Below are 25596 nucleotides of genomic sequence, written 5' to 3' on the forward strand. Positions count from 1 at the left end.
GGCTTGATTTACTTCACTTGAATGAAGCAGCCGCTCTGGAATTTAAACAGGAATTTGAAAGAGGGATTTCCAAGCCACCGGCCAATTTCCAAATATGGGAGCAAATAAGCGGCGGCAGCAGCAGCGCTGGAACCGGCATCCTAGGGGAGAGAAGGCCTGGGCTCCTGCCAAGGTTTCCAACCACAGGGCCTCCTTCATGTTTCCTCAGAAAGAGGCTCTACAGCTTTGGTCTTAGTTGAAGAGGTTGGGGGGTGGGAGGGAGGGGAACCGACAGCAGGCAAAACACCCTATGAGCTTAATCCGCTTTCACGTTTTTAATGAATTGTATTCAACGCGCAATAAGTGTCAGCTTAAACCATGTAAGAGGAAAAATAAAGACACAAAGTATAACAGAGTCAAGTAAGACTACTAACTCAGCTGTGAAACGTGCTGGCTTCCAAAGTCACGGATCAGAGATGAGACACATCAGACGACACCCGGTTCTGAATGGGTTCTGTTGGGACCCCTGATCTAAAGGGCAGGCTGTATTTGTGCTCTGTAGCTCACAGGGACCGTTCACATTTTTGTCACATTTTATGGACTGTGGAACTGTGAAGAAAACGTCTAATCCATGTTTTCTTTTTTTCTGGAAATCTGCCCCATAGCCCTTGAATGCCAAATTAAACCAAACATTTACAATATTGCATGTTGAAGAGTACTGGGCCTAAAACAGAGCCCTGGGGTACCCCACTGCACACTTCCCTCCATGTAGATGCAGTTCCATTGAGGACCACACGCTGAGTGCGGCCGGTCAGCCAGCTACGAATCCATTTGGTGGTGAATGCTGTCTAACTCACATTTTTCTATCTTATCAAGTAGTAGGTTGTGGTCTACTTTATCAAATGCCTTACTGAAGTCCAAGTAAAATATATCCACAGCATTTCTCTGGTCCACTAATTTTGTCACCTTGTCAAAGAATGCATTAAGATTTGTCTGGCAGGGTCTCTTTTTAACAAACCCATGTTAGCTTTTGGTTATGACTTTGTTTGCCTCTAGGTGTTTGCTGATTTGACGCTTGATTAAAGAGTGCTTGAATAAATCTGTAACTCTCAGTCTACACCCTCCTGCCCTCTAGTGCTAAATGGTTCATGAGTGCTGAAGAGTTTAGTGCCATTGGATCAAACCCAGATCAAGGCATCACCTTGAAAAAGGTTGAAATGGTTGAATGCCACATCTTCGCCTGAGAGGGGGCTGTAGAGGGGACAGACTTAGGAGACAAGCTGTAGAGGTATCTCCATTTTCAGCTCAAGCCTATTCCTCAGAACTGAGCTCTACTGAAATCAGCGAGGGATTATTTGCAACTTGATACCGCAGGGTGCGTATAGATGTCTCCCCTGAAGTAAACCCCACTGAAGAGACAAGGTTTGGTCCCAGGAAAAGTGGGCTGTCTCAGCTCTTAATGCCTGCAGATTTCTTCAGCCAAGAGGCTCAATTTTGTTGCTCTTCTCACCACTTTCCTCCCCCAAGGTTTATTTTGCAGTGTCGCTTAAGAGGAAGAGGTGGTTTTCCTGCCATTTTCCTATCCCTCCTCTGCAGCTCTTGGGCAGGTTTTGAAAGTTGCTCAGTTCCTGCTCCTGCTTCAGCTGATAATAGGACTTTTCATCCCTCAGAGGAGAGGAGAGCCGGGACTCTCCAGAGTATTTTGCAAATGGAAAAGCTGCTGGGAAGATGTTTAAACCAGAGAGAGAGAGAGGCCTCTGTTTTCAATTCCCAGATGACTCGAGAATGAACTATGCACTCAACCTAAGGATGAAGTCAGTCTTTCAAATACGTCCTTTCACAGCAACGGAAAGCAGCCCAGCTGTTCTTTTGTCTCCCTTCACTGCCATCCTACCCGTCTTAGAGAAGTTGCCATGTTCTGTGTGGAAAAAATGGGAAACTGGCCACAAAGTTTTTGTAAGACAAGGCAAACCTCCTGAATTCTTCAACGAGAGTTCATGAAACTTTGGTGATTTTTTTTTAAAGAAGTACCTTTATTATTATGTTTTTCATTTGGAGGTTCCTCAGTTCTACTTAGCAAGCTTAGAGTTCTCTACATTGGCACCACATTACTAATTGATTTTGAGGACTGTGTTATTCCTCCAACAGATAGATTTTGCAGCGGTTTGTCTGCAATATCTTTTTTGAAAGTTTAAAGCTGCTGTGTTTTTTTTCTGGGCTGAAGCAATTTCCTTGGGCAACAGTGAGTTGTTCTTGAAAGCACGTCCTACTCTTGCGTGATTTTCAGAGGCTGCGGAGGCTCTGCAACAAGGGAGGGTGCTCTCATGCGGCCCTCAGACCTCCTGGAAACGTGTTTGTTTTACTCATATTCGTTTCTATAATTGTTTGGTATTTCTTTATAATAATACACAGCATAACACATGACTGGACTGTATGTTTTTTAAATAAATGAACGTGTAAGGGGCAGAATCAAGTTAGGCAGTTTCCAAATTTTTTTCACGTCGAGCCCAAAAGGTTCATCTTCACTGATCTGTTTTTGCACCTGGAGAGGTGCGATGCCTTGGGTCCACTTCCTGAAAGGGGCTTCGGACTGGGTGCATCGGTTTTAAAGAGTTGCAGGCAGTTGCACCCTCACCGTGTCTCCGCTGCGTTCCTTTACGGAGCCCAGTCCAGCATATTGCACAGTCCTCGTTTTAACTGAGTGCATTGCATGGATCCACGTGTACGTATACAGATAAATTAACTAGACTGTGTGTATTCTCCATAATATTCTGTGAATGAGACGAGATACATGAAGCACGAGGGCCTCGTCTGCAGGATCTTAAGCCTTATTAGTAGCCAGAAGATACAAAACATACAGCAAATGCCTGCTGGAAATCAACTCTCCGGGGTCAAACACATGTAAAACCTTCACCTTCCCCCACAAATACTTTTACACTAAAAAAAAACCCTCTGCCTTTTATTAATATTTCTTTCAAAGCTGAAAAATGAGCAAGCCCATTAATGTTTCTGAAATGCTTTTAAATTAAAGAAGAAAAATAAGAGAATCCTTGGGTGGTCTGCTTGAAAGTGAGGGCAGTTGTCAATGTTGCATGTGCTGAAAAGCACACCTCATTTCGCAAATCCTTCTTTCCGCCTGTTGTACCTAGGGGAATTCTGGAATCATTTTTCAGAGCCAGATCACCTCTGCTCTTGTTTTTTGGTTGTTTTTTTTTAACAGGAGCTACACATATAGACTTTATCAGGTGATCTTTGGCCTCTCCAGGATATTTCAGATTTTACACAGGAGTCCCTGCAGAGTCAGTGGCCGTTCAGCATTAAGAGTCAGATGGAGTGTTTTTCCTGTTCTGATTGCATCTGTCAATGGGAGATCCGTCCACAAAGTTGGCCTTGCCTGGCGTGTGAAAAGGGGCTGCATTTCACGGTTTTTGACATCAAGTCCTGACCAGGACACAACCGCTGAGCCTGACCTCCCTGGAGTGGCAGGGAAAGGATCGGAGCTGCAGTGGGAAGCAAGCAGCGGCTGCAGACCTGGCCAGAAGACCTCTGAAGCCAGGAAGTCTTCTGCCTTGTTCTTCTGCTTTTGCAGGCCCTCTAGGGGGGCCACCAGGCGCAGGAAAGCAGAGGTGGGACCTCTGGCTGGGTTTAAACCCAAAGGCCGTAATAGGGTGACTTGGCTCTGCCAAAGGGTGTCGGGGAGGTGGGGGCTGACCCTGCCGCCTTTGGATGAAATGATGTGATCACAGCTGCCATCTAGAAGTTTCTCACCTTCTCAAATCTTCATTTTTCTTTTACAGAAAATCCAAACAACAGTTAGCTACATTAAATGATACTTTATTCTGTTAAACGTACACACGAGTGTACTGTATGAATGTATGTCTTGTTCAAGTATAGTCCACATTGTGGTAGTAGATGAAGACCGGAAGACAGTGGTGGTGATAGATGCAGCTGTGTCAAAGGAGAGCAACATCAGGAAGGAGGAGGAGGAGAAGCTGGAGAAGGACCAGAGCCTGAAGGAGGAACTGGAAAGGATGTGGAAAGTCAAGGCCAAACTGGTGCCAGTGGTGATGGGAGCACTCGGGGCTGTGAGACCTAAACTGGGAGAGAGATCCAAAAGAACCCAGGAACGACCTCAGAGCACAGTGCTAGGAGCAGCTGAGATGCTGGGCACAACCCTCAAACCCCCAGACTTCTGGTAGGAGATCCAAGATATGATAGGTAGGTAGGTAGGTAGGTAGGTAGGTAGGTAGGTGTGTGTGTGTGTGTGTGTGTGTGTGTGTGTATGGACGGACAGACGGACAGACAGAGATATATATACAATAGAGATGGATAGATAGATAGATAGATAGATAGATAGATAGATAGATAGATAGATAGATAGATAGGACTTTCCCTAAATGAGTAAAAGCTCTCCTTCTTGTTACAACAAATCCAAGTGTTGAAATAACAGAATTTCTGTGGTTTGTACAGAGAATTCATTGCCCCAGCAAAAGAAAAGTCCAAGTACAGTTTCCAAACACGATGAATTAGGAGAATCTTTCAGTCAGTGATTCTAATATTTGAGTGTTCTTCAGGGGGTGGTTGTCTGAACTTAAGACGTGTCTATTGAGGTGGGCATGGGTTTTGTTGCCACCAGCCTTCTGTCTCTTGAAATTCCTCCCTGTTTCCAAATCCAGATTATTTTCCATCTTTCCGGTGGGGGCCCTGTTCAGGCTCCAGCTGAAGTGTGGGGAGGCGATTCCTACAAGGGGCACTTCATTTGCCAAATGCATTTCCCAGTGAAGCCGAGGAAGCATTTTGGAAGCAAGGTTCACGGGTGAGGTAAACAGGCCAGTCCAGGGCGTGAGGTGCCTTGAATTAAGGCCTGCCTGCCGCTAACAGGAGCGGCTTAAAGCCAGCTGCTGTTCAGTCTGGCCATCCGAAGAGAAGCTGCTGGAAGTGCCGGTTTACCTCTGGTGTCACATGGAAAAATGCAAGTGCCAGATAGCTGCGTCCTGTTGGGTTTTCCACTCGGCCTTCAGTGCTTCATTGAAATTAGCCTGTCCTTAATGGCCTGTCCTTAAACCTGGGTCTGAGCCTCTGGTGCTGTCCTCACCCCCAAGATTAGATCTCCTAACTGATGGAACCCCACAGACCGTGAAAGACAGCTCACAGCGACGACCTCTGGATGCTTGAGAAACTGAATCCCATGAAAAGGGGAAGGACGAGGTTGACCGATCCCATGGCCCTGCTTAGGTCAGAGGCGTCAGGGACCTCATGCTGGTTTCACAGACAACGATTCACCCTCTCTGGATGTTCCTTGGCCTAACCGGGTCAGCTGGCTGCTAGGTGGCTTCTCTCCTTGGCTGTCCCGGCCATCTGCCCATTCATTGCCTTCAACCACCCACGAGAGGAGGGCAAAGCTCTTTGATCCTTCCTCCAGATGTTAATAAGTAGCTTTAGACTAAACAAAACAGTGGAGCCAGGAGCCACGACCTTTGGTGGGTATAAATCACACGAATTAGCTCAGTCCTTCTTCTCTAGAAAAAAGGGGGGGGCTGTGTTGAAGACCATAATAGCCAGTTTGGTCTAGGGATGGCGGGGCTGAATGAGAAGCTAGGACATGGGGGGGGGTTCTAGTCCTGCCTTAGACACCCAGTGCCCATCTGGGTGACTTTGTGCCAGTCAATTTTTCTCTGCCTTAGGAAGAAGGTTAGCAAGCATGGAAAGTCACTCCTAAAAAGAGTGCCGAGAAAATAGCAAAAACTAAAAGCAGCCAGGCGGAGTTCATGCAAGGGGTTGTAACAGCAACATGGCCTTGATTTCCAGTCCTAATTAAAATGTTGTGAGGGTTTCTGTGCATGTGTGTGTGTGAGTGAACATTGTGACCAGCTTTTCAGACTGTTGCCACCCACTGTGCATCTCTGTTTGTATTAGGGACATTTCCCACCCCCTGTGCCTACAAAAGAGGTGCCAACCTGCAAGCATCTTCTGCAGTTTTTAAAACAGGGTGAGATTCAGGAGAGATGAAATTTCCCAGTTGCAACAGGCAGAACCATGAACACCTCAAACCCCCCCCCCCGGTTGGGCCACCCGCTGTAATCGTCACCCTGCCCCAGCGGTGCCAAAAGCTTTGGTGCTTTTGTAAGCAACGGACTATTCAGAAAAATAAAGGCTAAAAGGAGGATCCCTTCTTCCTTTTAATGAGGCACAGGCTCAGGCAGCGGCTGCCCCCCCCTTAGAACAGAGACTTTACAACCCGTTTACAAGGAGGGGGGAGCTTGTAAAAGTGGCGGCATTTCCAGATACTCCACGCATTGGCTTAAGCTGGCTGCAGCGTTCCCATCTTCTCCTGGGGCTATTGAAGCAGGTCACAAAGAGGAAATGCGATCCTCCTGAGGGATCTGCAGGGAGCACGTGCTTGTGGAAGTGGATTCCTTCATAAAAAAAAATAAATCAGCCTGCAGTAGATCAACCAGGTTGCTATAGTAACAATAATGTTGCTGCAAATTTAGACCAGAAAGGGGAAGGCAAGCTTCCTTTTTCCTGGTAATCATGCACAAAAGTACAAAATGACCTTCTGATGGCCTGCCCTTTCTTGCCTGGTGCTTTTGAAAATAAAACAAATCTTTGGCCCTGTGTAGACTTTTTGTGGTTCTTGTAGGAACTCTTCTGCCAAACTCCCTCTTCCAAAATGAAGCCCTTGTGGTTGCAAAGTTGTTGTCCGGTCAGGGGGTGGCAGAAGAGACAGAATTATGCCAGAAACTGCTCAAAAGCTTCAAGCAACCATTTTAACTCTCTGTTGTCCCGGTGGGAAAACTGGCTTGTTTGGGCAGATGGTTGGACTTGAAAGAGTGCAGTGAAGCACTCATGGATAATGAAGGAGAAGATAGGAAGGAGAGAAAGGGGAATGTTGGGAAACAGGATGACTGAGCAGCAGATGAACAGCAGTCTGATGTGAGAAAAGAGCCATCGGCCCTTCAATTAAACCGGTGGCGTCTGCAGGGGATGGTCGAGAAAGTCAGGATAGCAGCCACAACTTGAAAATAAACACAGTTTTACCTGCATTGTTATAGTCACCATCTTGGCTTTTTTGGCCATACCTTGCAGACACCCTTGAGTTAATCTATTGTTGAAAGAAAAATCTTCTTCAGGGTCCAGCCCAAGCCGGGAATAAACAAAATGGAGACTGCTTTAGAAAGAAGGTTGTAGTTTATTGAAGAGCAGAACCACAAGACATGAGGCTCTGGAGCAGCTGACTACATGGTGCTGGGAGTGGTGGGTTTTTATACCTTCTTGGGCTTTTGTGTTTGGAGTTGTTCCTGTTTGAGGCTGTGTATTCCCTGTGTCATGTGCTTTGATCTGAGTCTGAGTGTGCCCTTTTTGGTATTGGTGGGTTAATCCTATCATGTCCTAAAGGTCATGTCTTTAGAGTTTGGGTGGGGTATGTAGATTTTAGGGGTCTTTGTTTTTGTCAGGACATTCAGGAAGTGTGCAATCAAAGCCTCACCCTTGTCACGGGTGCCTCTCCTGACCATGTGCCTGCAGGATAAGTTTTCAGGGTACTCCTCCGTTAGCCTAATAAACCAGGGCTTGTGTATCTTATATTGCAGCGTGACTCTGTGTAAAAAATTCTGGATGTGTATGGAATTTGTCTAAAGTGGCTGTGTATAGGATTCCTGCAAGTATTTTTGAATGAATGTGGCTAACCAAAATCATGTTTGAAAACTGTCCCTAAACTCCCATCCTGCACAGAGTGAATAACCCAAGTTATTACTGCAAATTATAGTTTGGCTCCCCCAGATGGACGATGGCCAGACTGCCGCTTCTGACAGAAAAAGGAACATTGCTATAAAATGATGGGTAATACCTGAAGCTTAAGAAATATGGAGATTGTTAATCCTGTTGTAGAGTTGTATGACCCAGTAACACCATCAAATGTGATTAATATGAATAATAGAAAGGATCCTGTCTTCAGCATTATTTGCTGCTAATGTGTAACATCCTCATATTAGTAGAGAATTAGTAGGAAAGTCTTTCCTTTCACATTGCAAACTCCGAGATTAAAAAGATTCTCGATTCCAGATACCAAAGGGGAAAATTACAGTATCTAGTACTGTAGGAAGGCTACCCAATGGATGGCTGCCTTGATGTTAGTTAGGGCAGTGAGTTAGTGAAGAAATTTCACGTTAGGTATCCTCAGCGGCCCCATTAAGGAATGTAGCGGTAATTGGGTTGTACGTAATACTGTGTTTACACATTTATTGTTGTTCCAGGTCTGCCTTTCTTTCCAGGGAGGGTCAGCATGTCAAGAGTGGTTTGCCTTTTCACCACCTAGCTTTTCTCTTTTGCTCCTATCTTGACAATGGAACGCAAAGGTGTGTGTGTGGGGGGGGTGATGTCTGGGCAACCGAGACCACTGGAAGGAGAAGCGGACTGTTTCCATAAGAAGAAGAAATATTACTATTGGACAGTGTGAACACCCGATGGGTGAGGGGAGGGAGTCTGTTGTTTAACTAAGCAAGCCTTCAAGTGGGAAAGCCAGAGCTGGTTCTGCTTTCTTCTGTGCCGATGTAAATTTTCAGTACAGTATTTATATTCTTGGTCAAATCATGTCCCTCCCAGGAGTTTCTTTTCTCTGGAAATGCCAACTGGACAGTTGACATTTAGTCTCTGATCTCCTTTCCTGGTTTTCTGTGCCCTAGAAAAACAAGCCAGAACCAGCAGGAGCAGGCTGTCTTCTGTAGGGATGAGCCTTCTATCCAAAAGGGGGAAGTGGGAAGGGGACGTCTTGCTACCTTGCCTGGTTCCTTGGGATGTTCTCAGCTCACCAAAGACTGTGGAGAAAAGCCTTAAAGGTGGAGCCATGAGGGTGAGGGGATTTATAGGCTGGTCATCTATCTCTTGGGTGTTAAGCTGCTTACTCACCACAACTGCTTTAATGTGGCAACAAGGGTTTAGGAAACACTCTCAGGATGATATGGACACTCTTCACTGAAAAGATGGACCTGGCTGAGAATCTTGGTTTAAATGTAGCTCCTGAATTTTCTCATACCGATGTTTGATTAGAAAAGTGTAAAGCCCTGTTTCAGTTATTCTGCAAAAATAAACAATGTTGCTTGCCATTTCTCTTTCTGGCCCTTCTTCCTGCTATCAGAGACCTTAGCTAGAAATGCTTCCTGACTTCTTGGCTGTCTGAACAGATAATACTGGTTAGCGCAGCCAGCAATCTGAGTTAGCGTAATAAGAGTCCTAGCTACACATCTGAATGTCTGCAATGATAGTCTAATTGAATGGACACGGATTACAAATGTAAGCGTAGGAGTAGTACAGGGGGCAGAGTTAAAAGAAGGATCAGCCTAGAATCCCTACATAACCCACCCCCTTGAATTCCATTCAGCCTTATCTAACTCCAAGCAAGTGCTAGCCATTCGTTGAGAAGATCCTGTGCAAAGGCTTTTTAGCAATGAATCAGTTTAATTGGATCTTCATGTGCAGACAATAAAGTGGGAGCATTTATCAATCCAAAAGGGAACTGAACTGAACTGTGCCATACAGAGACCACTGAGCTATTTTGATTGGAGGTTCTAAACAATTCCAGATGTAGATGTCAGACTGTATTGTCACGGAGTGCGTGGGAATTGCTTTCTAGCGCAGTGAGTGCAGACTCAAGGGGATTGCCTGAGATGGAGGAATGGGGTTCCCACCCACCCCTTTCATGTACTTCGGTGGGGGAGTGGCTGGTGGTGGAATAGCTTGACCCTGCCAGAAGAGCACCCCAAAGAAGACACAAACGTCTGTCTTATCAACAGGGAATTTTATTGGTTGCTTAATTTATTGCTGTAATGTACATAAACAATAAGTTAAATAAAGTAAAAATATTAAATAACAAAAGAGGGTGCCAGCCCCCATACAAATTATCTGTTCATTGAATAAAATAATAGTATAAAAAGCTAATACTATATATGAGTCACAGAAAACAAGTAAATTGCCAAACTATACATTAAACAATACTCATGCTGATCAAATTCCAGCTTGTTCAGGTTATATTCAGACTCAGAAGGGATGGTAGACATGTTCGGAAATGGGGACATTTATGCAATGATCCCTGAGAATACATTTGACTTACATCATTTTGCTATTGCTCACAATTTGATCAAAAACTTTTGAGCATCCCATTACATTTCCAGCATTCCACCTCAAGTCCTCTCTCCAAGGACTGCTTCACTCTTTAGCTCAGCTGTTTTAATATTTTATCTTGTGCCTCGTGCTATTGAACATTGGTGGAATTTGACATGTAGTAAAATGTAATCACTTTACTGCTAAACAATTACAGTCAGATTCTGTCATCAAGAAAGGGACCAAGGATCCACAGAAGTTTCTAGAAGTCCAAAATGGAGGTAGGTCCTGAGAGGATGCTGAAGTACAGTAATGGTTTAACACTCGTATCTCGTGAATTTATAGCATGGAAATATAACTCTGAACATTATGGTTTCAAAAATATTCTAACACTTAACTTCCTAAGTAAAAGTCTTACTTAACAACATGTCTCATGCATTTCTGACCTTTTAAAACAAAAGTAATAGCAGAAATAGTTTGAGTTAAGTTCAAAACATTTATCAACCATTGCTCCAATTAATTTCAACTGAAGATTATGTTCCTGCCTCCATTTTTTTTTTATTCTTGAGACATTCTGCTTCCTGTCTCACTGAGCAGGAATACCCTAGCCATATTTCTCTATGGACCTAAAAACTTTCTATTTTAGAAAAGAAGGGGCTGCTTGCCTAGAGAAATGATGCAGACTCTAATGTTGGAGTCATAATAATGGCATCAGTAACACACAAGTATTCCCAACTTTTTTTTTTCAAAATTGCAATTATTTCAAATTCTATATGGCACAAAAATGTGAGGATGAAAAAATATTATTGGCAGGGGAAGGGGGCTAAAATGGATCATTTGCTTAAAACCTTATTTTATCTCCAACTTAGTTGGGAAGATGTTAATGAACAAGTACCAAGACCGGTTCACAAGTAAAACACAACTGGAGTAAAACCTATCAGTAATTTTTAATGTATCTTTATATCTACACTAATGTTTTCATAGAAACTGGAATGTCAATACGTTCTGAGTAATGATGTATTTTTACCTCAATATTATGTCAGATTGCATTTTCAATTTTTTGAAAAGGCTGTTAAAAAGCCAGCTAAATAATAAAGCAAAGATCAACTTGACAGTGCAACCTCACTTAAAAGTTTTAAATTCCATTCAAATTAATTCTGCGATATTTTAAAATAATATCAAATTGTACATTTCTGGGTAGTGCTAGCTGTTAGTAAGTTAATTATCAATTTTAAAACCTTACTAAAATCTTTTTTAAAAAATCATCACGATTGTATAACACCAGCCCTTCTGGGGGCATGATCTAAATCCCAGCTCCGTGTCTTATTGACGAGCGAGGCAGGCTGGCTTGGCGTGGGATGGTTTTTGTGCCCTTCTCAGCAGTGGCTTGAGCGTCTCTCCTTCAGAGAGAAATTGCCTGAACTTTGACAAAGGGATCCCACAAAACCTTGAAAAGAACCACCAACTCCAACGCAGGGCTGGGCACTTCAACACCTGCAAAGACTTGGCTCAAGTTCCATGTGTCTGACATCATCATGGCTAACGCCAAGCAGCGGAAACACACACCAAACAACCCCCGCTTCATTTCGGAGGGTAGAAGCTTCTGAAATGGATTCTGTTCATGTTGGATTCAATCCATGGGATGTATCTGCTGACTCTCGTGTACACGCCGGGCTTCCCTTCCTTTGCACAGCCGTCTCCCCAGCTGACGATCCCGTAGAGGAGCATCCTGCCGCCATACATGCAGGTGAGGGGACCACCCGAATCTCCCTGGAAAGACCAAGCAAGGCGGAAGGTTATCAGCAAGGGAAGGCAGCACAATTTCAGCTGTGGCCCCTTGAGCCCCAGGCAGTGGCAGAAGTCTTCTCCAGGGGCCGGAAGAGCTTCAGCCCCCATGTCAAGGGTCTCCCCTCTTGACCGGATCCTTGACTTCCAAGGGGAAGACCAGCCCAGCAGAAGCCCCAGCAGAGGGAACTCGAGGCTTGCAAGTAGCAGCTGCCCAGCTCCGATCCCCAGTCCCAAAAGAGAGTACGGGAAGCCGGCTGGCCAGGTGCTTCTGATGCTCCCGGTTGCCCCCTCGCCTCTTCCTGGGCATTTGGGCATTTCTAACAGAGCCCGGGGCTCCTGGGCCTCCCGCCATTTCTCTTTTGCAAGCAGGCTTACGCCAGTGAGTGACACCACGGGAAAAACAACTTGTGCTCAAGGAGGTGGCTCTGCTTTGCAGCAGGCCGCATTTGTCTCGTGTTTAAACAAGGAAGAACGTGTTCCCTGATGAAGAGTTCCTGCCTGCACTTTTGTGTCCAGGGATGATCTTCGCCCAACACACTCAGCGTTGCTTATCAAAACTCAGCCGCTGTGTACAAACAAGTACAGACAGTCCTCAACATACGACCACAATTTGGGCCCAAAATTTCCACTGCTAAGCAACAGTTATTAAGTGAATTTTGCCCCATTTTGTGACCTTCCTTGCCACAGTTTTTAAGTGAATCACTGCGGTTGTTAAGTTAGCGACACGGTGGTTAAGTGATTCTGGCCTCCCCGTTGATTTTGCTTGTCAGAAGGTTGCAAGAGGGGATCGCGTGAACCCCACCCTCCCCAGGACGCTGCGAGTGTCATAAATACATGCCAGTTGCAAAGCACCCAAATTTTGGTCATGTGACCACGGAGATGCTGCAACAGTCGTGTGAAAAAACGGCCATGTCACTTTTTTCAGTGCCACTGTAACTTCAAACGGTCACTAACAAACAGTGGTAAGTCGAGGACTATCTGTAAATGCCCCATCCAGACAAAGATTGTGGCTTAGTGTGTTGAGTTGGTCCACCCAGAGTGCTAAGCAACAGTTCAGTTCTGATGATATATTGCGATAGCGCGCTCCACCCATCCCAGATTAGACAAGTGTAGCGTATTACACAGACTCGTAGCCCCCCTTTGCGTAGCCCTCTTCACACCAGAGTATTCTGTAGCTACCAAAATGTGTGAATGCCCCCTAACTAAACAAACTTACGCTGCACGAGTCCGACTTCCACGCCGAGTCTGAAGCGCAGAGCATGTTCTCATTCACCCTGTGACCCTCGTAGTATCTTTTACACGTGGACTGGGGCATTAACTGTACATTGGCTGATTTCAGTACTCGCGAGTAGTAAATGGCTGCTGTGGACAAAGCAGATGAAACTGGTATGAGACAAAATGGACGTGAACTTTTTTACTTCAGAGAAAGAGAAAACAGAAGGGAGTGAGGATTCCCACATGCCAGAAACCTTGCTTGCAGCCCACGTTCCAGTCACATTTGCAGAGTCTGTTCTTCACAAATTTGAGGCTTTGCAAGGGTGGGGCTACAGGTGTGGTCGAGACAGTCAAAATAGGGGCCGTAATAATTCGATCAAAGCTCCACCCATTTCTCATGCACCATATATAAAAAAATAGGTGGAGCTTCAATCATACTCTTGTCTGGTTTCTTTCCCAAACTCTGAGACGTCTGAAGGGAGGGAAAAACCACCCACTTACTTTTGTTTTGTTTTCCATAGCCAGAAACTTCACAGTGGGAATGATCTCTCAGCCTCAAATCCTCTGAGGGCAAACAGATGGTTCCGACAATGCCCGACTCTTTCGCACATTGGCCAGAAGGGGACCTGATCTTGATTAAAGCTAAAAGGAGAGAGAAGAAGGAAAAAATGAGTATAGCAAAACTGTGCAAAAAGTTTCCTTCAATTATTCATTCTGATGAAAAAAAAATCACCTAATCTGTATTTAAGGCTACTCATTCCAATCGCTTTTCCAAATAATTTAATATGTTTTAGTCTGCCTGTGTGTTAACTCACATTATGTGTTGATAAGTGTATTTCCAAAGTTAAAATACAAAATCCAAATCTTTGATCTTTCTTCCCCGGTCTCCAAACAATCATTTAGATTGTAATCTCAGCTAGAAAATATAGCTTTCAAGTAGCTCTGTTTCCTTTCCTTTACTTAGTCCAAGAAATAAATATTAATCAATTAATATTTATCCTCCTGGGTCACACAAAGTCACACTGGACTCAAATTAGCTGGATTCGTACTTAAGAAAAAATACAACAAAACCAATGGGACTTCTCTTACTTAAGTAGCCCTATGCTAAGTATAGGCAAATTTAGAACTAAATACATGTGCAACAACATTCCTCCCTAATTTACATCTAACTTAACTGTAAAATCATAGTTCCTGCATCCAGATTATAAACCAGAGCTAAGATAGCGGTCAAATTAACCCTGAATGATTGGTCTCTGTCTAACTCTAGTCTCTTCAAATACTAAACTGCTCTCTTAACTTTCTACATATGCACTCTTTCTAGAAAAAGGAAATATGGCATTTCTGATTCTCAAAATGTTTGACTGTAACAATATTAACATTAATATTCTCAAAAACATTGCTAGTGAATAAACACATCGTTAGTTTGGAGAAAAGGAGAAGAGATTTTTCTAAACTGTTATTTGTGGTCACCATCCCCCATTTTGTTTTTCAGCATGAGAATCAAATCAGAAAGTTTTGTGCTGGACAGGAAGACAATGCAGAAAGTCATTTACCGATATCATTGTTATAATCTCTGTTTTGTTGTGAGTACGCCTCGTGAATAATAAGCCTCTCGACACTAAATTCTTGATCATTTGCGTTGGTGACGTTCGTTGCAGACCTTCCCAGCCTAATGATGAGCCTGGATGTATCAGAGCCACTAAAAAAAAAGGCACATAGTGTACAGCTGTGAATTTCAAAGATGTTTCCACCAAGCAATTTCATCCTGTCATTGTTCACTTGTTTGTTGAACTTTTACAATTATTTGACTCATTATATTCTTTGCACAGACACACAAAGTGCTTCATAAAATTCAGCTTGAAGGGAAAGAGCTAAGTCATTTCTAGCTGTTTAAAGTGGTCTTTGCCCAACTTCAAGGGGCACAAAATCTGTTTGGTTTTCTTGGTTTGTTTGTTTGTTTTTTTAACCTGGAGGACCAGCCTCAATTGGGAACAGAGGCATGGAAAGAGGACAGAGAGCGGGACCAGGGCTGCTAACTCAAGGAGACCCCCTGGCCTCATCTGGGCTCTGAAACTGAGCACGTCCAGCCAGATTAGTTTATGGGAAGGAGATCACAGGAAACAGATCAAACTAGGGAGTAAGAAAACCTCCCAGAAGGAGATAATAACAAATCACTTCTAAGCAGTTGCTAAGAGGTTGTCAGAAACTGAACTCAACTTGAAGGAGTCTTCACTTTCAACTGAATATAGAGCTAACAACATAAGCTGCGGTTGCAAATCTATTTCTAGGAGAATAGGTCTTTCCTAATTTTATTAAGGTAGTCACTTCTGCATAAGCCTGGGAGATTATTTTATAGAAGTGCCTTCCGTCAGATGACTACCCTCCTTTCGCTGCTGCAGAAGCTGACCCTGTCCAGACAATTCACTTAGCAATGAAGACGAGGCGAAGGGAGGAATTTGGGGAGTGGGGTGGGGTGGGGTACCTACATGCCCGAGAAGCAGTGTGCTGCTGTGAGGACCCAGCAGGGGTCAATGAGGCTGCCACCACAAAAAAACTGGTTCCCTCTGGAGTGGAAGATGGTGGCTATCCAAGGCTGGGACTCAATGGGGGCCATCTGCCCACCCACAATCTTGAAGCTCCTGATTATGTTCCTCTGGCCACACGCCCTGCCTGTGAAAGAAAAGAAAGCAACAACGTTCCTCCTCAAAGGTCTGCTCCAATGACAAACAAGGTGGTACAACAGGCAAGCCTCCTGCCCTCATCACACTGTACATGAAACTCTAGATTCCCCGTCGTGGGAAATCTCCTCTGAAATGGCTTATTTTACTAAAGCAGATTCTCAGCCAACCAAACTTTAGCAAAAACCCTTCCCCAGGTCTGTATAATTTTGGACTACAAAATGAGAAGGGACTTTCATTCTGCCTCCACCAAAAAAAAAAAACCAAAAAAACCAACCCCCCCCCCTTGCACATTAGGGAAGGAAGCTGGCAGGTTGGATAAGGAGGAGTTGAAATAGGAGTGCATTTTTACAAATATTTTTGCACCTTCTGCAAAGGCTTCTCAGAAATTGAGAAGACACAGCAGGGAGCAAAGATGTTTGAACTTGACACCACCTGGAAGCAGTAAGATTGCCCTTCCTGGGGGACAGTTCCCGTCTCCTTCACTGATGGCACCTAAGAGCTCAGTTACGGGGGCATCTGTGGCCCCCCCAGCTGCTTCACAACGGAAATTCCCCCCAGCTCCCACTGTTGAGGTTGCAGGATTTCCAGTTGAAGAACACCTGAATGGTCCATTATTCCACAAACGCTCTACGAGATAAACCTAGTTAGCTCCCGTTGCCCAGACTTGCAACTGGGTTAAAAAGGGCTAAAAATGGACTAAAAGGGGCTTGGCAAAAAGAAACTCTCTGGACAATGGATAACCTAAGGAGAAAATCTCCCTCTCACTCGGGGAACACTTTAGGTTTCTCTAAAACCACTTGAAAATGGACAGCCCCGAGACCTCCATCTTTCAAATGTTTTAAAAAAGCAATTGTCAGACAGGACTTTCTGGTTCTCACAATAAAATCTGGATTCTCTGCACTATAACCCGCTTTGGTTTTAAGTGGGGTATGGTACGTCTATCATTTTTTTGCTTTGTTTTTCACATACTCAGCTATTTTCATGAATACGTCAAATTGGGTTTATCAAATTTAATAATATTTAAAAGTTTACATTATAACCTATTGCTTCCTCTGTGCATTTTTCTAAATGTATACATTTGATTACATTTTTGCCCACCAAATATACAAATAAAAGTTCTTAATATGCATTTTAGTGCATTATTTTCATAAATATATGCATTTTTCCACAGACATTTTTGTAACATGCTACATTTCTACTGAATCATGGATCTGTGGAATTGTAGAAGCACTCATAATAATACTGTAATCTCCTCCTACGTTCTTCAATCTGCTGGAAAACCAATTAAGCCACCATACTTGGGTGGCTCTCTAGCTTTTCCTTTAAAAAACTCCAGTGATGGGGAACCTGCCACCGTCATTGTTCTGCTGTGGCACAAATCTTTTCATGCTCTAAGTAGCTGCAATTTAAACCCATTCTTGTTGGTCCTGTTTCTGTGCTGTGGAAAATGACTCCCGACTCTCCTGGCCCTCTTTTATTGCTAAACACGGACATGATAGAGCATAGAATAACAAGAGTTGGAAGGGATCTTGGAAGTCCTCTGGTCCAAGCCCCCTGCCTGAGCAGGAGGCGTTTTGCCATGCTGGACCAATGGCCCTCCGGCCTCTTCTGGAAAATCTCCAGTGTTGGAGCACCCACAACTTTGGAGGGGAGCTGTTCCACTTACTGTCAGGAAATTTCTCCTTAGTTCTAAATTCGATCTCTCATCTTTTCCTTATTTATCTTTTCTCCAGACTGAATAGCCAATGTTTCTTCTGCCTGCCCTCCTCATGTGGCATGTCATCCAGCTCCCATACCATATTGGTCACTCTCCCCTGAACCTGTACTAAACTGGCACGTTCTTCTGGAAATATTGTGTCCCAACTTATAACGCAATAGTCCAGGTATGGTCTCACCAGTGCAAAGCAGAAGAAAATAGATGCCACACGTCTTTGTGCTGTTTCTAACGCACGCTAGAACTGCACTAGCCCTTCCAGCAGCTCCCTCAGTCTCCCCTTGTTTCCTATGACCTCACCAAGTCCTTTTCTGATGGAACATTTCCAGATCACAAATCCTCTGCCTCATACCCGGGGTCTCCGTTTCTCCTCCCTACGTGCAACACCGCACACCCTTCCCTATTAAGGGGCATCTCTGCTCCTCTTAGCCCACTCTTGGCCAGGTTTCAGGCACTGCAGGTTCCAAATAGGACACAGCCAGCTGACTTCGTGTGAATGTAATTAACGTCCCTCCAGTCTCCAATTTTGGGTCTCATCATACCTATATAGCAACTTACGGGGGGTTTGACATGTGGGTATGTCACAAGGTGTCGCAGAAGTGCGAAATCCCTTCCGAACATAACACCATGGCTTAGAACGGCCATTTGGATTCCTGGAAAACCACAAAACATCTTCATGAGGATTAACAGTCAGAAAGATCAAAAATTACCTTTAAGATTTGTATGAAAGATTCCTTGCAGCGTTAACCCTGCAAAAGCTTCATATAATCATCCGACAGAAGAACACAATTCCTGAGCGTTCTGGAAAAGAACTTTTGGTCGATGGCCACAGCCAAAAGTCCTTCTCTTATTTAGCCAATAGAAACAAAGTTAGCCTTGCACCAGGAGACTATGTCAAAGGAGGAGAAAAAATGAGGCCTTCCAGCGTTTGAGGAGAATATGTCGCCTGGCACCGAAGTGGCAGAATCTGCCATCATTGCTTTTATCAGAAGTGTACAGAAGGGAACGTGGAAGGCAGGAAATACAACTCTGGTTGCAAAGCGCAATGGGTTATACACACTGACATTGTTACCTGCAATAGTTGTGTTTGCCTAAGCCACGCTCCAGCGCGTCTTCCATGTGCGCATTGTAGGGCCACCTCTTGAGTAACTCAGAGTTCCAATACAGACACCTGTCCCCATTCTCATTCTCTGACTCAGTCCCTCTGTAATCGGTGCCATCCCCAGTGTAACATCTGGTTTCAACATCTGGGGGAAAGAAAAGAGCCAAGGCTGAGTCATGGCTGAGAGATGAGTGCTGGTTTCAGAACCTGCATAAAGAAGCTTCAGTCTCCTCCCCTTTGGGTCATGGCAGCGGCCTCCTCCAGCTGCGAGAGGCTCCTGCGTGCGTGAAGGGGGCTGTGGCAGGGCTGTGCAAGAGCACCAAGATGCCCTGGTATGCGCCGGATTATCCCATCCCACCAGTTCCCCAGCTGAAGGAATGAAAAAGTTGTTGAGAAGTACCTATCTCACAGTGATCTCCATCAAACCCTTCAGGACACACGCAGGACTTAATTTGAGAAAACAGCCCGTAAGTCAAGCAAGTCCCTCCATTCAAACAGCCGCAACCTGTAATCAGATATTTTAAAAATCATACGTTTTATTAAAACATAAATATGCAGTATGTGTTATGCACACTATGGACTTAGTGAACCCAAACCCCCTCTACAACTTTTCTCCCCCCTTCCCCCCCCCCGTGAAAGTTGCTGCTCCTTGAGGTCAAACACGTTGTGGCAATTTGTAATTTGGTACTTGACCAAACCATAGCAATCTTTAAAGGGCAACAAAAAGGATAAAAGTTTATTTACCTTTGTGGTCATATTTAATTTTGCTTGACAGCTTCTGTTGTCTCTGCCAATGGTAAGTCTAAAACAGAACAACATCTATAAATACACAGACATGGATTAGCACATTAACAACTCTTTTCTTATTTGATCCGCCCTTGTAGGACCAGCTCCAAAACAGGACTTTGCTTTTCCTCCTGAAAACTCTGAGAATAATTCAGGAAGAATTGCCGGTAGCTGGTAGCATAGATGCCCCTCCAAACATTGATCCCAAACTGCATTATTAATGTAAAAGGAAAAAATGACTGCCTACTGATGGACAAATCAAATTAAACTGTATTTAAGACATGTAATAAATTAAAATGTATTTGATTAAATGTAGCTCCTTACAAAAGCTTGGTACAGTTCTCCGCTCAAAAAGAAAGCTACAGGTTCTAAAACATCTAGATGATATATTTTTTTTAAAAAGACACAGTAGAAAACTGCTTTTGGTTTGAAAGCAACTATTATTATTTTTTTTCCATTTATGTATGTCCATGCATGCACCTTCCCAGCCCTGTTGGTTCAACCCTTCACAACAGTCCCAGTTTCTCATGTGGCCCCTTGGGAAAATCAGTTGCCCCCCTAGAGGTTTCGCCTACATTGATTAGATGAGCTGCCTTCAGGTGTCCCAAGGATACAGGGTTGTTTTTTTTTAAAAAAAGGTGATATGGTGGCTGTAAAGATATAATTAAAGCTCCGCTTGTTTTGATGAACGGGAAGAACTTCAGTCAGACCATCACAGCAACTGACTTGAACTTTCTTACCGCCCTGTCCGGAGGTCAGCAGCCAGACCTTCTCTAAGCTGCTCTAGAAAGAGCAGGTCAAAGCCCTAAGACAGGAAGGCCAGAAACAAGAAAAGCCTAGAAAACAGTCCAGCATTTTGGGGAGGGGGCGGGAAATGCAGGATATATAAAAAAGGAGTAAGGCAGGACCAGGAGGGGCAGTGACTAAAACGCTGAAGTCACTTACTGCTTTAGAATAAACCTATAACATGGCTAGCTCAGTTACAACAAGTGCCAACTCACTCACACATCACCAAACAAAAGGTTGTCTACGTTTATAAGTGAGAAACCACAAGGGAGGGAAGAAAAAAGGGCTAAAAATAAGTTTGGGTCATGGGAAGGAGCGGAAGCTTCATATTTATGCTCAAAAATGGAAGCAAGTCCCAGCCGTTGTCAGTTGTATCGCTGGAGGGTTGTGCAACGTACCGAAGCTGCCCCCTGTGTGATGAGTGCGCTCAGCATGACAAAGAGGATGGCTGGTGGATTCATTCCGTTAGGCAACCGGTTCCTATTTTCAGTGACTTTGCTTCTTCTTTTTTCTGGACTCTGAGAAGAAAAGAACAGACTTGTCATTTGGGGCAACACTTGGCTCAAGACCTTTGTCTTCATTCCCAGTTTTGGGGGACGATGGAGTAGCTGACCCAGTACAACTTTTCTCTTTACCCATTTTGAACCTCAACATGAATTAGAGAGTGGATAGGAATTAGTGTTATCAATACACTCTTCTTTATGAATTTCCTGATTGATACCAACCGAGTCTTGTGCTTTCACTTCTCTCTCATTGGACTCCAGAACAAAAAGCAAGAGGTAACAGCCAAACATACCTTACAACCACACAAACAAACTATATAACCAAAGGCCTGAAAGAAAAAATAAATCCTGCTAAAGACAGCAAAATAAAACAAAATATTGGCTAACATCAAGGTGAACAGCAAGTACACTGAGTTACTGCACGGAAGACCTTGTGCCCGTTGGCATCGGCTCCTTTAAAACTTTCCCAAGTTCCAAGCATGCCCCAAATACTGTATGGCAGCCAATTGGGTCTCTGTACTGGGAACAGACGGCTCCCCTCACACGTTCCCTGCTCCACCCAGAGGGGCATATCTGATGGCCTCCTAAACTTAGAATCAGGGATGCCTAGAAATGGGACAAGATGTGGCTAAAAAATCCAGATGATGGTCCACTTTGAGCCTCAATCACCCCGTTGTGACCACCAACCAATGTTCAACTTTTTTTGAACATACCTTGACCGCTCTCTATGTCAGGGCAAGGAAGCAGGTGCCAAACGACTGACTGAAGCTTCGGTTTTATCCCTCAGATCTACTTCCAGTTAATAATGGCTGACGATTTCCCACCAAGATGAAAGAAGGGCATAGTACAAAAACTCATGACATGCGGGCTATCAACAGAGTTGATATGGCCCTTGCTGTGTGATTGAACAATTTGCCTCCTGAAGTTGTGAATCCTCCAACATTGGAAGTTTTTAAGAAGAGACATGATAGCGGGGTTCCAATATCTCAGGGGCTGCCCCAAAGAAGAGGGAGTCAAGCTATCCTCCAAAGCCCCTGAAGGCAGGACAAGAAGCAACGGGTGGAAACTGATCAAGGAGAGAAGCAATCTAGAACTAAGGAGAAACTTCCTGACAGTGAGAACAATTAGCCAGTGGAACAACCTGCCTCCAGAAGTTGTGAATGCTCCAACACTGGAGAACCATTTGTCTGAAATGATATAGGGTTTTCTGCCTGAGCAGGGGGTTGGACTAGAAGACCTCCAAGGTCCCTTCCAACTCTGATTCTATTCTATTCTATTCTATTCTATTCTATTGCCAGCTATCCCTACTTACATTCCTAAAGTTAGGGTAAAGTTTGGGCTAGATATATTTTACTCTTAAGAGTTATTATACTGTAGGGAAGAAATTCTAAGACCCATATAAGAAACCTGTTTGTTCAGGAGCAACTAGAAACGATGAAACAATCCCGCATGTGTTCCTTTTTCTAGGGATATTCATAACATATAAATCTTTCTCTTGCTTCATCAATATCCTGGAAGAATACTGAACAAACTTTGCATCATTTAATATTTTTTTCAGATTTTAATCTCTCTGTAGCACAAAATGTAACAAAATCATTGTGCAGCGATAGTAAATACACCTCCTTGCAATCAATTCACTAGGTGCTGCTGATCCACATTTTTTTGCAAAGTTCTGAAGGTTTTTAAAAACCTGCAAAATCCGTTTATACTGAGATGATAATGGAGGAAATTTCTGCGTATTACCAAAGTCAACAATATCGGTAATAAAAAAATACTACAGTGTCTTAACTGGATATTTCCAAGTAATAAAAATAACGAATTTGAGGAGCAATATTTTTTCCTCCCATAAATCTTGAAATCCATATGTTTCCTGTATATTAAAGACTGGGGATTTTAGAAATTGGACAGTATCTTTATAAATCTTTTGCAATGCAAAAGTTTTAAAATAAGAATGAGTGTGCATGAACTGAATTACAGATTCCTGCTCCATTGACACTAAGACCTTAATTCCCCCAAGTGATGATCTCATCTTTACAACTCTGGTGGCTGTTTCATCTCCCAGCATGTAGAGACCAAAGTACCAATTCAGTTACAGGTTAGGAAACCAGCAAGCATGTATCACCCTTTTGATGCTGAATTAGACGAGAAACGACCACTTTTCTGATTCAGAAAGCTCTTTTGTGGAAATTGTGAAAAAGGATAAAAACCTGCTGAATTTAAATACCATTTCAAACCACTCACTTCAGGTTGTTTCATAAATTTGCAAAATTACTTCAGCAGGAAAATAGAGAACAAACTGTATGTGAAGAAACTGCTGACTTTCATAAGCCTGTTTGTGTTTTTGCTAGCTTATTCCCATATTGTGTCAATGGAGCCTCTGCTGTTTCATTCTCATACAGGGTTTTAACCACTCGGATGTTTAAGAAATCCCTTAGACAGAATCCTAAGCCCATTTACTCAGAAGTAAACCTCAGTGAGTTGTGTAGAGCTGCAGTTTAAGGCTCCAATTTCCTGTGTATTTGCTTGAAGGTAAAGCTCACAGAATTTTATTTCTGAGTAAGCAAATGCAGAACTGATGGCATAGCAATCTAGACGCCTTACTGAAAATGCAGCAGTGAGCTTTAGAAAAGAGAGAATTCAAAGACACATCGGATCAAATTGTGCTATTTTGGCAAGAACAGATGCGCCTGTTTAATTTACCCATTCTGACTCGGGATTATCAGGAAGAATATAATCTGTTAGTAGATCTCTGAATGACTTACAAGAGGTTAATGACAGGTTTCAACCTCCGATTAGTAGTAATAATTAGTAATACCTTCAACCTTTTCCTTTTTAAATTGCTGAAAGATGATGTCGGGAGAGTTTGGCAGAGCGTGGGCTGAAGGTACCTTGACCTTCACCCTCAGGAGATGTGTACCTGTGCCTGAATTCCTGCCTTCACCTGCCACTATTGCAGGGACACCGTCCACAGATGATCATCAACTGCAGCTCCCAGCCTCTCCCAATGGAGGCTGAAGTAATAGACCTCCGTCCCTGCTCTGTCCAGTCTGCAAGCCTGAGCTTAACCCATCCCCCATCAATGGGATTTATCTATACATCCCCACGCTTCAAATACTACAGTCTTTCTAACGACATCAAGATCCTAATCAGATACCACCTTTTTACCTTCTCTAGTCAACTCTTAATTGACAGAACTAGTCACGTTGCTGTTAACCAACGCGGTTCCTAAAGAGTTCCCTCCCTCTCGGCCTCCAGAGACCTTGCGGGGTGCGCTTGTCTCGGCTTCCCACGGCGGATCCGCCGCACCGCACGCCCCGTTCCTCAAACCGGGACTCGCCCTTTGCCAAAAGGAGCAGTCGCCCAACAGCTCTACCGCGTGGCGTACCGTCCCTTTGTTTATGCAAGCAGATTAAATTATATGCAGATTAAAAGCCGGTCCGGCTGCTTCAGGCGAGCAGCTCAGCCGGCCCAGGGAAGGCCTGTCTTAGCAAGTCCCGGAGCCCCGGGTCGCCCCCTCTTTTCTAGGCGCTCGGGAGGCGCTTTGCCCCGCGGCGGCAGCAACTTCGGGGAAGCCCGACTCCAGTCCCCCCCTCCCCCAGGCAGGCTGGGCTTCTCTGCAGCGACGGGGTCCCCCCAGGCGCCGTCTCCTGCTGGAGGGGAACGGCTGCAGCCTGGACGGGGGGGGAGGGGGGACAAAAGGCGCTTAGCCGTCTCTCCAGCCCCAAAGAGGCGGCCGAAGGGCTGCGCCGGCCCGGACGGGCTGCCGAGTTAACATTCAAGGCGAAGCCCCGAAGGCGCTTTTTCAGGAGGCAGCTGGACTTTCTTGTTCTTCTTCCAAGACGTTTCGCTTCTCATCCAAGAAGCCTCTTCGGCTCTCATCGACAAGACCCAATACTACCGTCTCTACCCGGGGAAGCCACGCCAAGCATCCATGGACGCCCCAAAACCCACAAAGAGGGGACACCACACAGACCAATCGTCAGCAGCAGCAGCAACTCGGTCACCTCCAACACTGCAAAGACCTCCAGCCCCCTTATTAGCTCCTCTAGTTGGCAACGCCGCCCTGAGCGGAAGAAGCTCCTTGGAATGAGAAGGGAAACGTCTTCAAAAGAAAAACGAGGCAGTCCAGTCGCCTCCTGGAAAAAGCCCCCTTGGGGCAACCAGGACGACGGAGAGCCTCCGCGGGCGCTCAAGGCGAAGGCAGAGACCTGGGGCGGGTGGAAGGGGGGGTCCTTGGCGCCCCCGCCCAGGAAGGCGGCGAGCGAGCCAAAGCCAACCCGGAGGCTTCCCTGCACAGATCCACACCCAAGGCCGGCCGGGCGTGCAGGGAGAAGCACGAGGGGGGCAAACGGCGAGGATCGCCTGCCGGGAGAGAAGCGGGGGGGGGGGGGTTGAATTTGGCTGACATTTAAGAAAAAAGGCGCGGCAGCTTCCCCCGACTCCGAGGGGATTCTGACGTGCGGGCTTGCCTCCCGCCTCCCCCCCCGCAGAGTCCCGAGTTCTAAAGGGGGGCGATGCAAACGGCTCTGCCACCGGACGCCTCCCCGCCGGGCTGCGCAAACAGGCGAAGCCCCCTCGGCGGGACGCAGGCAGCAGGCAGCAGACAGCAGGCGCCTCCGCCTCCGCCTCCGCCTCCGCCCGGGAGCACCAACGCGCGCCTCTTCCCGCGGCGGCGTCTCCGGGGCCCGAGCTGGTCCCCGAAGGCGAGCGAAGCCCTTCCTTTCCGCGGGAAGCGCCGGGCTTTGGGGCTGCCCGGCATCCCGCTCGGCGGCGCTCCCGGCGGGCAAGCGGGCGGCGGCGAGGGCGCCGCCAGCCCTCCCTCGGCCGCTCCGAAGCGGAAAGCCCGGCACTCACCGGCCGGAGAGGGACGGTCACAACGGGAAGCTGCGGCGGTCCAAGGCGCGTCCAGACGCCGCCGGTGCTGCACCTATCGGATGACTGCCT

General features: G+C 45.3%; 1 protein-coding gene across 1 annotated transcript; it reads right to left on the bottom strand.

Moving 5' to 3' along the window:
* Window positions 1-11342: 11342 nt before the first annotated feature.
* On the bottom strand, window positions 11343-20610 carry PLAU (plasminogen activator, urokinase). The gene is made up of 10 exons (XM_015816458.1): window positions 20548-20610; window positions 19322-19379; window positions 18978-19082; window positions 18548-18722; window positions 18034-18128; window positions 15567-15750; window positions 14634-14779; window positions 13582-13722; window positions 13082-13227; window positions 11343-11847 (listed from the first exon to the last, which is right to left on the bottom strand). The coding sequence occupies exons 1-10, from the start codon at window positions 20608-20610 to the stop codon at window positions 11659-11661; spliced, it is 1302 nt and encodes a 433-aa protein (XP_015671944.1). The 3' UTR covers window positions 11343-11658.
* Between the last annotated feature and the right edge of the window lie 4986 nt (window positions 20611-25596).

Source organism: Protobothrops mucrosquamatus, unplaced genomic scaffold (genome assembly GCF_001527695.2).
Source record: "Protobothrops mucrosquamatus isolate PMUCROS unplaced genomic scaffold, P.Mucros_1.0 scaffold454, whole genome shotgun sequence".
Taxonomy (NCBI): domain Eukaryota; kingdom Metazoa; phylum Chordata; class Lepidosauria; order Squamata; family Viperidae; genus Protobothrops; species Protobothrops mucrosquamatus.

What these genes read in the sequence shown, in the direction of transcription:
- PLAU (XM_015816458.1), bottom strand. Translation starts at nt 20,610, where the DNA reads ATGAATCCACCAGCCATCCTCTTTGTCATGCTGAGCGCACTCATCACA. An exon ending in TCACACAGGGGGCAGCTTCG is followed by an intron (nt 19,380 to 20,547) that starts GTACGTTGCACA and finishes GTTCTGTTTTAG; the next exon opens with ACTTACCATTGGCAGAGACA. An exon ending in ACCCACATGTCAAACCCCCC is followed by an intron (nt 15,751 to 18,033) that starts GTAAGTTGCTAT and finishes TTTCTTTCACAG; the next exon opens with GCAGGGCGTGTGGCCAGAGG.